The sequence below is a fragment of the Desarmillaria tabescens genome (genome assembly GCF_030435595.1).
Source record: "Desarmillaria tabescens strain CCBAS 213 chromosome Unknown EV420scaffold_10, whole genome shotgun sequence".
In the NCBI taxonomy this organism is placed as follows: Eukaryota; Fungi; Basidiomycota; class Agaricomycetes; order Agaricales; family Physalacriaceae; genus Desarmillaria; species Desarmillaria tabescens.
The window spans coordinates 1,341,499-1,358,253 of NW_026848309.1; the positions used below are offsets into that span (position 1 = coordinate 1,341,499).

The 16,755-nt window shown below is 46.9% G+C and overlaps 4 protein-coding genes across 4 annotated transcripts; 1 reads left to right on the plus strand and 3 right to left on the minus strand.

The window, feature by feature from the left end:
- Window positions 1–980: 980 nt before the first annotated feature.
- On the plus strand, window positions 981–2,560 carry EV420DRAFT_146913 (uncharacterized protein). Its single transcript, XM_060469038.1, has 10 exons — window positions 981–1,195; window positions 1,249–1,539; window positions 1,594–1,711; window positions 1,760–1,771; window positions 1,826–1,867; window positions 1,918–1,959; window positions 2,011–2,064; window positions 2,120–2,167; window positions 2,222–2,272; window positions 2,324–2,560. Exons 1-10 carry the CDS (start codon window positions 1,067–1,069, stop codon window positions 2,425–2,427), a joined length of 891 nt encoding a protein of 296 aa, XP_060333818.1. The 5' UTR covers window positions 981–1,066; the 3' UTR covers window positions 2,428–2,560.
- Window positions 2,561–5,133: 2,573 nt separating this feature from the next.
- Window positions 5,134–5,643, minus strand: EV420DRAFT_1640366 (uncharacterized protein; the record flags this gene model as incomplete). Its single annotated transcript, XM_060477092.1, has 1 exon — window positions 5,134–5,643. One exon carries the CDS (start codon window positions 5,641–5,643, stop codon window positions 5,134–5,136), a length of 510 nt encoding a protein of 169 aa, XP_060333819.1.
- A 40-nt stretch (window positions 5,644–5,683) lies between these two features.
- EV420DRAFT_1640367 (uncharacterized protein) lies at window positions 5,684–6,388 on the minus strand (the record flags this gene model as incomplete). Its single annotated transcript, XM_060477093.1, has 1 exon — window positions 5,684–6,388. The coding sequence occupies one exon, from the start codon at window positions 6,386–6,388 to the stop codon at window positions 5,684–5,686; it is 705 nt and encodes a 234-aa protein (XP_060333820.1).
- A 693-nt stretch (window positions 6,389–7,081) lies between these two features.
- On the minus strand, window positions 7,082–7,381 carry EV420DRAFT_1528836 (uncharacterized protein; the record flags this gene model as incomplete). The annotated part of the gene is made up of 2 exons (XM_060472519.1): window positions 7,082–7,282; window positions 7,335–7,381. Coding segments are annotated over 2 exons (161 nt in total), but the record flags the coding sequence as incomplete, so codon positions are not given.
- Between the last annotated feature and the right edge of the window lie 9,374 nt (window positions 7,382–16,755).

The following is a 16,755-nucleotide window of genomic DNA, read 5'->3' on the forward strand; positions in this document are numbered from 1 at the left end:
TGACTTTCCATAACGTTTAGAATGGGTTCTAAATTCAGATTTCGTTCTAGAGTGTGACTTGCCGACATGCCGGTGCGATTGGTAAGCTGTTTCAAAATTTTCAGGATCGTTCGACCCACTTCCAAATTACCCATCTGGATGAGGCCTCGGACCCCTCTTCCAGCTTCAAACCGTCATCCAAACCTGTTCCAAATGCCAGCTTCCTCTTTTGGGATGCCGTATTTCAATTTCCTTTCAATTCCGATCAGGCGACGACACGCTCCTTGATTAGCTGGCAATAATTTAACTGAACTTGTACTTTTCCACCCTCCCGACACACCGTTGAACCGTGAAAATGTTGAGGATGCTCACCAATTTGCCCTCAGATCAGTTTCCTGTCAGTTTCCCCGGTTTTGTCCTGTCTGCTGGCCAATAACATTCTATTTATGACACCCTTTGCTCATCCTGTCGCAATTTTGTGGGAGATAATGAAGGGTGGGACTCTGATGTTTGGGAAAAGATGTATCCTACAGAGACTTTGCATTCCGTCATCATGTAATTTCGCTGAGTGGTGATGTGTTCTTGCCAATATAAAGTGTGGGCATTTTGTGTCTTTTTCAGCACATCCTTGAAGCTTACTTGCAGCACTAGCTGATATTTATATTCTATGTCTGATCCTGTCCACCCCCAGGAACTCCAGTTCTTCACCACTGAGGATGGCCGCCATTCCTATCTGTGTCATCTGTGGTCAGAGTCCAAAAGCAGAGCAGATCAAGATCGGGCAAAGAACTGTTTATTTCAGAATCTACAAGGTCAAGGATAACGGGTTATGGTTTGAAAATCTACGATACTTGGATTCTAAATAATTTTAACATACATCTGAAAATCCTTTTGGAACTCCAAATCGTTATGGAAAGTCATCCAATAATACTGTAACGCGTGAATGCCCCCAAAATAATAAAGCATCGTTGAATGACGGCGAGCTGAGTAAACAAAAATTGATGCTATTAGCAGGGCGTCGGCAACTCTTTGGCTTCGCCCACATGTCCTAATAGTAGACTACCTCTTCTTCCTCTCTTGTTTTTCCATGGCATCCAAAGACAGTCCATGCGCGTCTCGTGATTTTCCTGAAATTGCCAGAATCATCCTGGAAGAGAGAGACAAAGGACCGAAAGACTGGGAGCGTAATAAGTGGGCAAAGGCCAACAAGCACTTGGTGCGCACCAATGTCATTTTTAACTGTCGCCGTTTTTCACCGTTTTCATCAAGGTCTGCGCTACATGTAAGGAGAACAATGTGGAATGTATCCCGCTGGATTCAAGGATCTACTGTAATTCTCTGGTTTGCAAGAAGTCTGACAGACTCTGCAGCAAGTTCAACGATGAACTATACGACCGTATCGCTAAAAGGGTGCCAACCCTGGAGAGGACTGCGTTTGACGATGTAATGTCTCCGCAACGAACCACAGAGTATACTGGGCTCTCTTTTAAGATTCCAGCTCGACGCCCATCCAGTACATCTCCTGCAAAACGCACGCAAAATTCGACATCATCGGACGAGGTATAGCAATCCAACCCTTCTTAATCGTTTCAAGGGCTCAACTTCATACTACAGTCTCAGTCTGTTTCCACTAAAACCGGTGACATACATCCCAACAGTGGAATCCAAACGCTCAGTCAAAAATTCGCAGACAAAAGTCGCGAAAATGATGAACTTCAGGTCGAACTCAAGAGTGAGTGTAATTCTGTCCATCGAGCGTTTGTGACTGACATAGTTGCAGAGCTAAAAGCAGGTGAGCATCATTCAGGCTCTTCTCCCGTTCTCCTACCCTTATGACAAAAAAAAGATTCAGAAAAGCAGAAAGTGGAAACAGAAGCAGAAATTCAAAGTGAGTACATGACTTGGTGACCGAGCGTCATAGATGAATATGTCTTACAGAACTGAAGGCGGACTTGGATACGACCAAGGCTGCCCTTATAGGTACGTTACTCATACAACCTTGCGCACATAAATACTCACCAGTACTTTTAGCGGCTAATGAACGAGCGGAACAGGAAGAGAATCTTCGACGGGAGATGATGCAAAGTCGCTTCCTCTTCCTCTCTTTAGATTCATCTTCTCTAATCATAATGCCGAGCAGATATAACGCCACAAGAGCAAATCGATGCGCTGAAGAAGGACCTTGAGGGTAAGAGCGTCAAGCTACTTCTTTAGATTCTCGTTGGCTTTATGCATCCTATAGATTCCCGACGGCAGTTGCTAGTAAAGCAGCAGATCCAGGACCAGCTTAAAAGTATGTCCGCTCGAGGAAATCGCCTTTAGTATAGGAGCTTATCAATACTAGATAAGATCCAGTCTCTTCAAAGAGAGTCGTCGCGCACAACTATCCCCATAGAGAAACACAGATCCAAAGTTAATGGTATCACACTCTCATGCAGTCCCATATAGTACTTACTGAGCCTTGATAGCTCTCCGCCGCCAAATAGAGTCGGAACGCACTGCTCGAATCCGGCTTGACCTTGGTGAACTGTACCATACCAAATCTGAACGGGTGTGCCTCGCCGAAGCTGTGGCTGATTGCGAGCCACAGTCAGAGGATTCAGTTAACCATCTAGTGTCGGTTGTGCGCTCGCACTTGAAAGAGCTAGATGAGATAGTTAAGAGGAAGGTAGCGAGCGTCCCGCTGAGCTATGACAAGTTGATGGAAATCATGAATGGGGGAAGAATGGTTAAGCAGGAGAAGGAGGATAGCAGGGAGATGGATTCTAGTGAAGACCGTGACGAAGAGATCTCGGTGCCGTCTGATTCTCTGCCTCCAAAGAAAAGACGAAAGCTTGCTCGTGATTAGGAGACACCGTCGGATGTCGTTTGTTCTATACCCTTTGCCCGTTGCTATCATAATATTTCGTATTTGTTACTCTGTAAACTGTACTGCTTATACAATGCTTATACACATTGTGTTCCATTCTTCTAAACGACAATGGAAGGAGGGAAATGCCGGAAAGGAGACTTGTGATATGGAGAAGACGGCCTCACGTCGTACTGGTCAGATTACTAGGGCAAAGACGATTCGCGACACGGGATATCAGCGTTCAACAACCAATCACTGCATACCCATCGATGGCAGTGGCGGTGCCAGCCGAGTTCAGTGAACATTTAATTTAAGACGATATTTCGATCTCGAAACGAATCTGGGAGATTTAGAGGAATTCATTAGTCGCATTTCAGTATACTGGATTGAAATCGCAGTACAAGGAGTAGTTACAAGCCGACGTAGACACTGCCGCATATTAGGTGGCCTCCCCTTTAGGACCTAAGAGTGACCCGAGGAATTCAAAATTTGCGGTATCATCGATCGCTGTATAGTACCCATCCGAATAAAAATAGCAACGGCTCCTCCGAGCTCCGTCCTTGACAATCTTGATGGAGCCAGGGGTATGTTGAATCTGTGGAGCGGGTTAGTTCAAAGACTATCGTATACGGCTCTCTCCGTACCATCGATGAAGTACCCATGACGAGAAGCATATCCATGCGGTACGGAAATCGAGCGATCTAACCCATGCCGTTCGGTATTTCTCCAAACTAGACAACCGCAGGCCGGAGAATCCTTCACATTGGCCGTAGCGATTCAAGCGATTCCAGGAGGGGCACCCGTATAGGCATACTCTCGACTGGTATGCTATTGCAGTCCAGAACCGGGGATAGAGGAATAGAGGAGGGGTACGAAACCTATTGACTTCTTTACTAGTACACCTAGCGCGAAAGGGCTATAGGCAGAACTGCGTATTTCAATCAGACGTTCTTCTAGAGTGATTTGAGACAGACGGTCGATATTCTGTGCGATGAAGAAGGGAGGAACATAGGTACAAAGAAGTAGCAAACGCACCCGGATTCTAGGCAAAGAAAGCGAGGTAAGAGCACGATGAGCCGTGGACTCCGACCCCATGCATCTGTTGAGCAAAAAAAAAACGTCAAGTACACAGCAAAATAGAAATTTCCCACTGGCTGTCACGAAATTTCCACACGCTCCCGAGGCATTCAAGGCGGATCCAGCCGCTGCAAACCGACATCAAATTCTAGATTCAAATTTCGAAAATTAAATAACCGTTTATATCATAGTCGAGAGACTCGGCGGAAGGAGAGTGCACCCAAGACAGCTGTATTCTGCCGTGACCGCGATAAGCGAATAAACGTGAGGACATGCGTAGCGTAGAAACGAAGTCGGCCGGAGAATTTTTTTTGCCTACTTGCAAGACAAGCCGGTTCCAGCTGGGATAGCAACACTCTGCGGAAGCGAGACGAACCAGGACCTCGTGAGTATTATGAGACGGTGACATCGCTGTTGGAAGAAGAGTTACTCTGGTGATAGCCTTGATTGCTACCGCGTATGTATTACGGTTCCGCAGCTGGGGCGTGGGTTCTGAGCAGATCTTGAAATCTGAGTTTTTTTTTGGCTCAGAACACTAGAAGCCACGGCATTTCCAACTCAGCGATAGTCCTTTTATCGTAAGCCAGTCTCGGCTCGAATCCCCACATACCTTTCGCGGTTACTGATCAGTACGTTGTCCTGACATCAATCGGGTGGATTTCATCACGTATCTGAGAAGCAATACGAAAAGCAGCGGATCTGGTCCTTTTCTTCGAAGTCCATCCTGGGTCTCACGAGGTACACACATTTTGTGGCATTAGTCGTCGAAGCCAAGCTGACTACGTTACATAAGGAACACGACTTGACCGGACAGCGGTCGTCTGTTGGAGTCATACAAAAGTTTCATACTTGTACTTTTTCCTTGTCTCGACGTCGAGGGTAATGGAGATACCGGTTTATACGACCCAAGAAGGGCCACACCATCGATTCGCGAGGGTGCAGCTAGACCACTAGTCATATCAAATTCTCAACAAAAAGAGGAGCAAGACAACTCACCAAGTAATTAGCGTCCGTAGTCATTGAGCCCAAAAAGAACTCATCAAGCTCGTCCAGGGCTAAACGAAGATTACTCCTCGCTTCGTTGATCGTCTCAGGTTGGATGGGTTCATAGCCATGTGTCGTCCATTTCTGCTGCTTGACGAAAAACTCCCCTCCATCGTCTTGCAGTAGATTGCGCAGTTTCCGACGACATTGGTCCCAAGAAGGATCTATTGGTCGAAGATTTGCTAGTGCTCGTACGTCCCCGCAGACACTCCCGATGGTCGGGTTGGTGGTGGAAAAAGTAAAGAATAGGCTGTTTCACTGTACGCATTCCATCCATTGGTGATTAAAATGCAACACGCCAAGAAGAGATTCTCGGGCTCGTGGAGGTAGTCCAAATGTCGCTGGAGATCAATCGATACATGCGGTGCCACAAGTCCAGCAACGTATCCATTAATAATAGCGACCAACGATGGACGGAGGGAGTGGCTTCCGAAGACGTTCAGACATTGCAACTCGAGGAAAACATCGTACACAGCTTTAACACCATGCCTGAGGCCACGCCCTAAAATATTGCATATAGCGTCGAAGGGCGCATGCATAGCCTGATCAGCATCGTACAGTGCGTCGTATTGATTGATCAGGATTTTGACTAGTGGCCGTAAAGCGGGCCAAAGATGGTGCTTTGGGCAGTATCCGGGTTGATGTGTTGACCAGGCGCTGACCATCCCCAAATACACATCCAGCAAAGACATTTGAGCACCCGTCCATTCAGGTTCAAGCTTGAAAACATGGCTATAACTGACGTGTTCCACGAGATCCACAAGGGCGGCGTTTCTTTGTCAGGAATATTCTTTGATGTGACGTATCTCCAGAGGACGGATTGTGCCTGCGATAGGCATCTTGAGTATAGAGGTCAAAAGAAGACAGTTTGACGCGATGAAGTAGATATCGGATGAAAGCCAGCGCGAACTTGAAGGCAGGAGAAAAAGATGTTTCATCGGCCAATTTATCAAACACAGAAAGCATGTTCAACAAGTTGGCTGTTAACTCGTCAATGAAGTAGGCTTGAGCTGCGATTTCGAAGGAAACACGTGGAAATACGTCTTTATCTTCCCGTGTGTCCATCATCCAACCAACAATGCGACTGCACAGATTCATAGGAAAAGAATCTAGCGAGTCGATGTCGATCGGAGCGAAAGCGCCGTCATCTTTGGCCATTCGCATGAGCTCGAGCCAAATGACTGGAGGTAGCCTCGTTGAACTAGAGCATATTACTTGCTCAAAAAATGCAGTGGAAGTTGGTGAATTGGGCGGTTTACATTTACTCCTCTGGAAAGTATCGTTCGATTGGATGGCGACAGTAACTCCCCAGTCACTGTCAGCACTATCAACGTAAGGCCGGTTTCCGTAACCCAAGTTATAAAATAGGTGTGGTATGAACAACTCGAAGCGAAGGAAGTGCTTGACCTTGGATTCCGTTCCCGGTATTGGCTGCATGGACTTCACGAATGTGTCTTCCTTCGGCAAATGCTTTCTTCACTGTAGCCTTCGGCGACAGTGACAGGCCACCGATAGACTGCACCACAATCCTGTGTACCGTGGGATTTGATGAAGACGAGAAAAGCCAATGTAACGCTTCCACCGACAGAATTCTTGACCATTCTTGTACCACTATTCTTTCCAGATCATCCAACGAGCTCCTACCCTTCGCTTCTGGCTCGTCGAGAGTAATTTTATTAAACTCTCCTTTCACGAAGAGTGGGCGAATATGTTTAGGGAATAGGTCCTTTGTAAGATAGCGATAAGGAAAGTATATGAGATCCGACAGCGGTGTACGGTAGGGTATAGAATTGGTAGGAAGGTGGTTATCAGATACGTTGCGTATGAAGCCACAGTGCCAATGCCGATAACCCAGGAAAGGCCAGATCGGCGTGGCGCAAGGAACACAACCAATTCAATGAAAAAGATCCCGAGGGCGAGATGCATGAGGATGGGGAAAAGTCCGATAATGATGAGGACATGCCACCTCTGGAATCCTCCGTACCGATATTGCCGAACATGGCTTCGCTCTTGAGGCGTTCCAGATGGAAGTGCGAGGTAATGGTGGAGCCACTATTTTACTAGCACAGCGACTAGTGCAGTTGCCAGACTAAGCGAGAGACTCGTGAACCATAAACCGTTCACCCAGACGTCTGTGGTTGCAGGAGTGAATCTAGCATATGGACTGAGTGAAGACACTGGAACGCTGTCGAGAGAGGAACCGTTCGCAATGGCACGTTAAATGAGAACCATTTCGAAGATCAGAGCCGCCGATATTTGAGGATAGTCCGCCTGTAAGCTCTGTGATGTCTGTGATACGAAGGTTGTCACTACCCCTGAGAAAAGGCCTGCCTGCAACGTGTTAAGTGACAGTGAAAAAGAATAAGGGAATAGCGATACTCACAAAAACAAGAAGCACGTCGACACTATCCCTCGATTCCCCTATCATCCTGGAATCGTAATTCGAGCTCTCGTCTAGGTATATTCTCCATACTCTCGCATTCGGGGCCGTTTCCTCGTAGTTGAACGGGTCGTTGGCTATGAATGACCTTCATTAGACAAAATTTATAATAGTGGGGATTCGGGAACAGTAATACTTACCTGTCTTCAAACCAGCATCTGGCCCCGACTTCTTCGCATCTGTAGCACCCTATCTGCCGGCTTCTTCCCGTATTTCCAGCTTCATCGACGGTCTGACCCCAATACTGTCTGAATCGATGTGTCTGCCAGTCTCCGTTGCCTCTAGCTCAGTGTTTTGACGCAATTTCGAAACATCGTTTTGAGTTGATTTTTCTGGACGATCCTGTACATCGGATATGCTGCTAGAAGAGCTTCTGCTGGATACTTCGTTGACCTCGTGCTGGTCAGGCATGACCAGTTGATGGCTGCTTGAGAAACCCTCGTGAGCGACCCTGATACGAGCCCTTTCCTGTTTAGGAGGCCACGAGGCGACCTACTGGTGCACTTGTGGACTGTTCGCCATGGTCTTTGCCACCACTGATTGTGACAATTACCTCGCTGGACCATCTGATGTGAACCGGTTTGTCCCTAGTGTCCTAAAATTTTTTGACGCAGAGCACGGGATATATTCCCAGGTCGGAATACGGCGCGTGGATTCCGGCAGGTCGCCGACGCGCCCATTCCCGAGCTGTGAGTAAGTCACACACGGAGGTGTAGGTGGATATTGTTGTGCTGAAACTTTGCTTAGTGCGCGCTTCTGTCTGCTCCGTTTGGATATGGCCAACTCATTTTCTCGGGCGCGTCCCCAGCCAGTCAGACAGGACATTCGTGAGCGTGGTGACTCGCGGTCAGTGCAGGACCATGGTTGCATTATGTTCCAGGTTTATCCACGAGCTGCTTCCTTGATTAATTTGACCGTTCACCTAAGGACAGTAGGAAACCCTCTGATATAACTGCACTGACTATGGACTCGGAGGTACAAATTTGAATCGACTGATTCTATCTTCCTAGGTAGGCTTGTTTGTTACAGATGTGGATCTATTATTATGACTCGGTCCTCCTTATGAGGTGCTCTTCCCACGTATAATTTGCCATTGTAAGTTGGTAGAGGGTATGTGCCAGCCATTGCCGATCATGCTTCCCTGAGATATCATTAATGTGCCTAGGAGCCTCTTCTTTTCCCTCAAATAAATGTCGGAAGCTGTAAGTCTTTTGTTGGCTAGGCTCCATTAACATTTTCACATTTAATTTTATGACACCCCACCCCACCCGGTGTTTGCGTATTTGTGGGGGGGCGGCGGCGGCACTGTGTGACACAAATTCGAGCAATAGTATATAGGTGAACGGAATCCTCTGTAACAACATCCTCAGACTTACCTCTCGCTTCTCACATAGAAAGGCTGCCAGATCCCTACCTGCATCCTTAACTCGAATGGCCAAGAGGAAACGAGTCCCCGAGAAGGCTAATGGTGCGCTCGTTGCACAGCCTAAAGTGAGGGACCTGAATTTCGTCTGTTTGACTAGCCTAATGTCTATTTTTTTAGCGGCGGAAGACATCAAACCGCAATGGTTCTCGACAAGGAGATAATGGGGGAGACACGGTGAGCGCTTAAAACCTTTGTCACTGGTCAGACCACCTAATAGATTTGGATGTACCAAGGACCCCGACGAGAATCATGCGAGAGACTCATCCGCTAGCACAGACCCATTGAATATTGTGGGGTCTGCGAGGGCAGCATCAGAAAATCGTGCGTCCATTATTGACCGCACGTTGGTATCACTTTGACAGATATGCGCCAGAATCAGACGACGACTCGGAGCTACTGGACAATTGGTCCCTCAATGACGACCTGTACCAGATGCTCCTCAAGGGGACAGCATCGGCATGCCAACAATTGCGGCTTGTCATCGCCGAGCGACAGCAGAAAACGATCTCGCATGCCGAGGCTGCTAAGAGGCTGAAGGAATTGTCGGGAATGTTCACAAAGATGGCTACGATTTCAAAGGTTATGATTAAGTAGGAACCTGTGTGTGTGATGGCATTGTATATTGGTTACATTATGTTAGTGCTCGTTGTAATTGTTGGTATCAGTAGGTATATAGAAAATGTTCGATCTTCATGTGCTATCTCAGTTACTGCTGGTGTTATAGAATGCGCTTACTGCGCATCGCTTCAGCAATCATTCTGTACACCGCAAGTCGCAGTCGAGACGGAAGAACGCGATGCAAACCTGCATGCGTTCCACTTTGAGGCGATGCTCGCCTGCCCAGCAATATTCAAGTTGTGTTTGCTTCCCGGGCCATTCATGATATCATACCAACAAGTAAATTAAAGGAGGGCGGTGAACCCCTTCAGCCACCCACCTTACAGAAGAAAATTTTACGCGTTCAACTTCAAGGGATCGAAGCATCTTCCGCTGTTAAATAAGTCCATACTTCTACGGTGGTACCCACGTCGCCGAAGTGAAAGGAGCTGATGATGATCACAATTGCCGGCCTATTGTGTCTTGTCTCCTGTCAGACCATGGTTCATGCGGATTCATTCCTGCCAAACAGATGATGTTAACCAGTTGATGGTCACATTTTTACGGTGAGGTTCTCGGAATTCAAAAATGAATACGCGTGTCGTTTACTGTCTGGGGCAGTGATTAAAGCAGAGTTTCACGACTGACAGTAGAGATGACACACCCGTAGAAACCACGACTCATGAGTGGGGTACACCCAAAGAAACAGGCAACGTACAAATCCGTGAAAACTCGGTACTGTTAGCTGTTGATTGTTGTTAATAAATCTTACGGATATGACATCAGGAAGCTCTTATAGCTGTGTTGATAAAGAGTCCGGGACGTTTCGGACGTCGCACATAACACGCATCGACCCCGGAAGCCGTGTAAAATAGATGCGAAGAAGCAAGTCAGATAACTTTAGCCCTGCAGTCTTCGATCTGTCGAAGCTGGCAACCAGGGAAAGGTATTGAAAGGCCGAGTATCATTGAAGTATTACAGATATTGGCTGTAAAGCGTCCTTATCGGTGTCTTTAGCCAAGGTCGCGAGTACGTTAGTGCTTTGCTGGCGGAACTTCCGCGATCTCGGAAGGGTATGTCAGAGAGGCCTGAAATTTCAAACGGCGTTATGCTTCTTTCCAGTTTGTACAGATGCCGAAAACCCCAGTGCAGCAGGGGTATCCGAACTATAGAGCGAGATCGTTCACACGCACAATCTTGTCCCTCAATCCTATTTGTCTCTTTTCTTCTGGCTCGGTATGGCCTGGAATAGATTGGTTGACCGCCAACCCTCGAACCAGGTTCCGAAGGTTACCGTTCAGCAACCGAAGGACGTGATTCCTTTATGGTTCCAGAAAAGACATTACAATACTGGTAGATTCTAGGCGTACGCCAATACAGACCGGGGAAACAGAACAGTGTCGAAAAGTGCTGAGCTATGCAACGAACTGAAAAGAAATGCGGGATTGGGCTGAGAAAAGACGACTTTGGGAACTGGCTGATACAGAATAGTGGTCGTTATATCGCAACTCGAAGATTGTGTATATGCCTACACTGATGAAATGGCAAAGGGAAGATGAAATCCTTATTACGGTATTGCTTTGGTGCTGAAGTTAGAAGGTTCCATCATCGTGAATGAACTCCATATCACTGCAGCCTGCGAATGAGGGCATCAGATATATGCACGAAGTGTAGTGAAGTAGGCACCACTTTCCTTCATGTTCCTGCCCCACATCCACACCAACAGGAATCGGGAATCAGGCCTATCTTGTCGGGTAGTTGGTGTTCTCGAATGGATAATTGGAATCGAAAGACTCGGAAGTCTAGGCATAGGGAGCCTGCGAGCGTTGAGAAAAGTGAGCAAAGGAGGGCCAGGGAAAATGATGAAACGTCACGATAGAAGAAAAGGATGAGTCATCCCGCCAACTCTCTCGGAGACTTCGTGGACAGATTCGGCCAATACAGTGCTCTCCTAGTATATAAGACAGATGCAGAACAGAAGTTTTTGGCCGCCGCCATCAATATGTTTTCGTATGGCTCCCGTCCTCCACGCAGAGGTGTGTGTCGATTAGCTCCTTGCTGCGTATAAGGAATGATATCTATCGGTGTATGTCATGGAAAACTCGATTCATAACGTCGTAGTGGAGGGGCGCTGTTCAATTGCTGGGCTGAATCGCGGTCGTTGGTGAGTTACTACCAGTACTGTTACATACTACTGCGACTTCCATGTGGATCATGACATCTCGAACACGTGGTGGTTTGGAAATTTAAATTTATTCTTGATTCTGATCCACTGTTGGCCTCTGTCGACCCTTGATAAACGCGGTGTAGCGGAATCCGGTCTTGCAATCTGGCCTCATTAAATCCCAGATCTGCTGGTTACTACACAGCTGCCTTGCTTGACTCTTCTTCGTTTCCGGAATCGCAACTCATACAGTACTAGGTTCTCCTGGGGCACCCGCATGAACTATTGGCAATGTTACATCTTTGGCCTCTCGGTAGTAGCTATGAACATATCTTAAGTCCCTCGAACAACTCTGGAGTCTGTGGTGTACGGCGGTAATATATAGCAAATCTTAAACATTGAGCGAGTCGGAGGCTATTTTTTCAGGCTTGACTGCTGTACCTTTTCAGGCACCTTCACCGGATGGTTATCATTTACTGTGGCAACAGACGTCTTTATGCCGCGTTCTCTCCTTACAATATGAACAGGGCATTTGCCGCTTTACATACCCGTTCATTAGTCGATAGCAACGTCGAACTGAATACGATTCTAGACTAATGCATGCCCTCGGATTTTTCAAAACTCCATACGGCGATCTGGCGTGGACAAGACTCTAACCTCTCCGGAATCAAGGACACCTGCTTAGATGAAAGAGGAATTAAAAATATTTCTAATCCGATGGGTGAGAGGGTGGCCATTGAATTTTGACCGAGTTTCCAATCTCTATCTTGTGTGGCTCTTCTTTGTGGCATGTATTCTTCTATTGATGATGTACAACGTGCGACTGAAATAGGCTGCATTACTGTGATATCCGTTGCCGGATTTGACCGTTGCTCAGGGAGAAGCCTTGGTGTATCCTACCCGTCTGACCCGAATATTTCTGGGACTTCCTCCTTTCTTCACATTCTTCTTCTATCAGTGTTCTGCTCTCAGATCGAATCCTGCTGTACCGCATGGCTGCAATTCGAGCCGCTGGCTGAGGATCATTTGATGCGGACATCGCAAACGTTTGGTGGAGACCAGGGAACAGAACAGCAGAGAATTTAATTCCGAGACCTAGCCTACCGGCCTATGTACCAGTCAGGAATGTGAACCCGAATCGCAGAAATTGAAAAACAGAATGATCCCTCCGTTTGATTCCCACCGGCACTACTATTCTCAAGAAACTGATCGTTGCAATCGTAGTCTGAGAAAAGTTTTACAATTGCTCCAATATTTTTCATCAACTACATCGCATGCTGGCCATATTTCATCATGGGACCGTCGTGGGGAGTGGGACATCTTCTCAGGACCACTGTCATCTGCGGGAACGGCGCCTAATGATTATAGATAGCTATGTCGGACATGTCATTAAATTGTACCTCAAGAAAGCAAGTCATCAGCTACGGACAATGGCAACCGACATCCTGGTTCATCCAATTAACAGGTCTCAAGAATGATTAGAAATGAGGGGCCATGGGTGGTGTGATAAAACTCCTTCTTTCCTTCCTGATTGACGACTTTCCCCCGATCAGTCAATTGTATACAATACACTTCAGACTGCTCCCCTGAAAATTTGACATGTCGAATACATTATGATTCAATGCACGGGGTGAATAGAAAGGCATATCCCGTTCGGGTAGGCACAAAATTGACAGGAAGTACTTGTACCTCACTAGAAGCTCCAAAAGAAAATCAGAAAAGAGCTCTGAAAGTACAGACTTGCGTGGAAGATGCGAGTTCCAGGAGTACGAGAGTTCTTTGGCCGCACCTTGAAAAAACAGAAAACGTCCAGTACAAATTAAAGCTATCGAGGTGTGACAAATCGACGGCCGTGATTGTAAAAATAATTTAATTTAATGGAAAGGTGGCGTCTTTATGGTTAACCCTGGGAAGAAATGATTGAGTAGTTACCGGTCACTACAAGTGGCACCCGGAGAAGAAAAATATATTTTACCAAGGATGTAGCGAGGCGCTCAATCTTGGATATTTCATTCCGCTGTGGAGCCTCAATCTTACAATAGCGACCAGGTGGTGGGGCATTACTTTTACCTTTGGGGAATTGCTGTCAAGAAGAATCATGAAGCCGTTTCGATGACTTTCCGGTGGAGTGGGATTACCGCATAAAATTGACGCGGAAGAAAGCAGTAAGGATAGTCAGCCAAAACGATTCAACAAAGCACAGATTGGACCTCGAAGCTCCTTAAGGGATATAAGGTTCGACAGAGAATAGAAAGAGGCACTCAGGGGTGTTGATAAAGTAAACGATCGTGAGCCCGCAGCGTCAAATGATCGGAGCCGCCACAAAGTACAAAAATTTCAATTTCGCGGTTTGCAAATTCACTTACTAGGATTTACAACCTTCATCAGGTATGAATCATTTAATGTCCAGGACTATAGAGCCCGCGGATAATTTGAATGCGCCTCGATACAAGATAAGCTCTTCCGTGCTGCTCATAATGTGTGAGCTGCTGCAAGAAACGCAAGCATCAGGTCCCCTGGATAATCCGTTACTTTCCGATTTTCATATCACAGTAGATTACCTCTTCAATCGTCTGCTCGTCATCACTCCACTAGTTAACTTGGGGGCATATACAAGATTGTAAAATTGGTGTTTCCCAGGCATCGCCGTTCCTCACTCTACCGAATTTATCCAATGTTAACAGCAGATAGGTTGGCGCCTAGTTCTTATTCATGATTCCCAGGATGTACGAGCAAGATTGTTTCCGAGTAGATGAAAATCGAATTCGTGAGAGATTGCTCCTGATCCCTTCGACGACTGGAATAGACCAGGCACCCATCACAAGTCCTCCATGGAAGCTACTGATCCTCACTTTTATTCCTCCCATACGTGATATATCTCGCTAGCCCTCGGCGGCGGTCTAGTCGTGACGAAGTAGACTCATGTATGGATGATCCCATACGACGGGATTAAGATGGTTATAAAAGGACAGCCATCTCGAGACTTCTTACCAACCAACCCTCCTCAGCTTATCCCAACACTGACACTCTTATATCGATGCCATCCTTTCCCCTTCAAACCGGAGGAAAGAGGAAGACCGTAACCTTTGATTCGTCTCTCCTGAGTCCGTCCAGAGGTGTAAAAAGATTCATTGATGAGGCCGATCTATACCTTGACGACCCGGTTGTAGAAAGACGAAAACGCCCTGAATGGATGGCCGTGAGTGGGGGTAGTTACGTCGATGGGGACACACACTGAAGCTCCTTTCCTAGGCTGATAGGCTGATATCAAATAGTATCACATACAACATCAACACATTTACGCCAACCTCATCATGGGCCGCAAGAGCACACACCGCTTGGGATTCGCCTTCGATTTATGATGAAGGCTTTGAGGCGGAGGCAGTAGCAAAAGTAGACACACCCGTCGAAGGTTAGCTACAGCTTTGCTGTGCTCTGCTGCGAGTAAGATGGACTGATACATTTGATGGCTGTAGCGACGAGACACGGCCTTTCACCTGTTTTGACTTCGACAACAAAAATTGGTCTCTATACTGAGATTAGCCGCGCGATTTCCCGATTGACAGAAGGGAGCATCACACGAAATGAATTGATCGAGAGGCTTCAGCAAGTAGCGAGTCGGTTAAAGCAGCGGGGCTGAACGCCGTTGGAGTACTTTCCACCGGTGTCCCAAAGTATTCCCCTCTTGAATACCATGTATAACAGTCGAAGATACGCAAAATAAGGAGGTCAACGAGCAAACTTGACTCCGTTGGGAGAAGAAATTAACGCTTACACAAAGTGATTAATTGCCACAAGAGGCACCTAAATAAACACATACGTTGTGAACTAATTGAACACATCAAAGTCTTCCGCAAACGGCTAGGTCGATGTCCCCACAAGAAGACGAGCACAGCCTAAGGGTCGCACATGTAGTGCAGAACAAGCACAGCAAGTTTGATTGACACCAGAACTATTGTTCTAGCTATGACGGCCAAGCGCTTAGCGGTGACAGAGAAGAGAAAACGACAACATTCCGAGTGGCTCCTGAAAACGGCATGGAGCCTAGAAAGGCCGTGGTATTAGAAGGGCTGAGTATTAATTTGATAATCAGTGAAGAAGATCTGAAGACGATATAACGGGACCGTCTTCCAGAGATTTGAAACAAGGAATTCAGAGACGGGGTGAAGTTCGCGTGCATTTAACAACAATTCTCAAGAGGATCGATCGACAGGACAGATAACTTCGCATGACCCATAGAATCTTTACCTTCTTGTGCCGGAATGAAAAAATAAATTTCGAGAGCTGTGGAGCCGATGTAAGACAGAAAGCTCAGCATCTGAAAGTAAGAAGGCTCACCATAGCGACAGTATACCATCAAAATGCGACTCCGGATTGTTTTCTAAGCTCCGAACAGAACACGTTGAAAGAGGTTGAGACCAACACCTGGCCCAAAGGATGGTGTCCATGCATTCGCCGCCTTTCTGTGGGTGGCAAAAGACAGTTAGTGATGATCTATCGGCATAGGAACGCCCCAGTCTTCCTCCCTGCACCATATGGGCTATTCACAGAGGCCAAAACACATTAGAGCCATGGATATTGACTGTTAGCGATGTTTCAGGAAGTCAATGGTTTGGGTCGTACCTTGCTGTATGTATCTAATTCCGCCCCTCCAATCTTTGAGATCAAACCTTCTAACAACCAGGTTGAAAATCGGAGCCGAGCCTGAGTATTTCCGACGTCGACCAAAAGAAAGTGACGAGAAGGATGATGCATAGGGGAGCACGTTCCGATGACGATGAGATCTGATGGGATAAATGCTGGAGAAAGCTCACAGGCCAGTGATCTGCGGCCCTGAGTCTAACCAAAAGTTATATCACGGACTGCCCTTGAATGTATTGACTGCGGGCCGGTGAAAAAAAGGTGCTTCCTGGTGTGTAGCTATATGCCGTTTAGGATGGCAATCCTATGGAAAGTTTGCTTGAGTCATGTTGTACTGCAGTTTTGCCCAGGGAATAGAAAAGGCGAACCAACCTGTGTTTGAACGGATGGCGGGCAAAATTCAAATCCGAGATGTGGTGGCATCATTTCCAGAGAACGTTCGGATCGATGCTAATGAGACCGGTACAATTGACCTCCGCCGAAAATTGCAGGATTCCATCACGGTGATCTTGAGGGTCGATGAGCGGGGGCAGAAG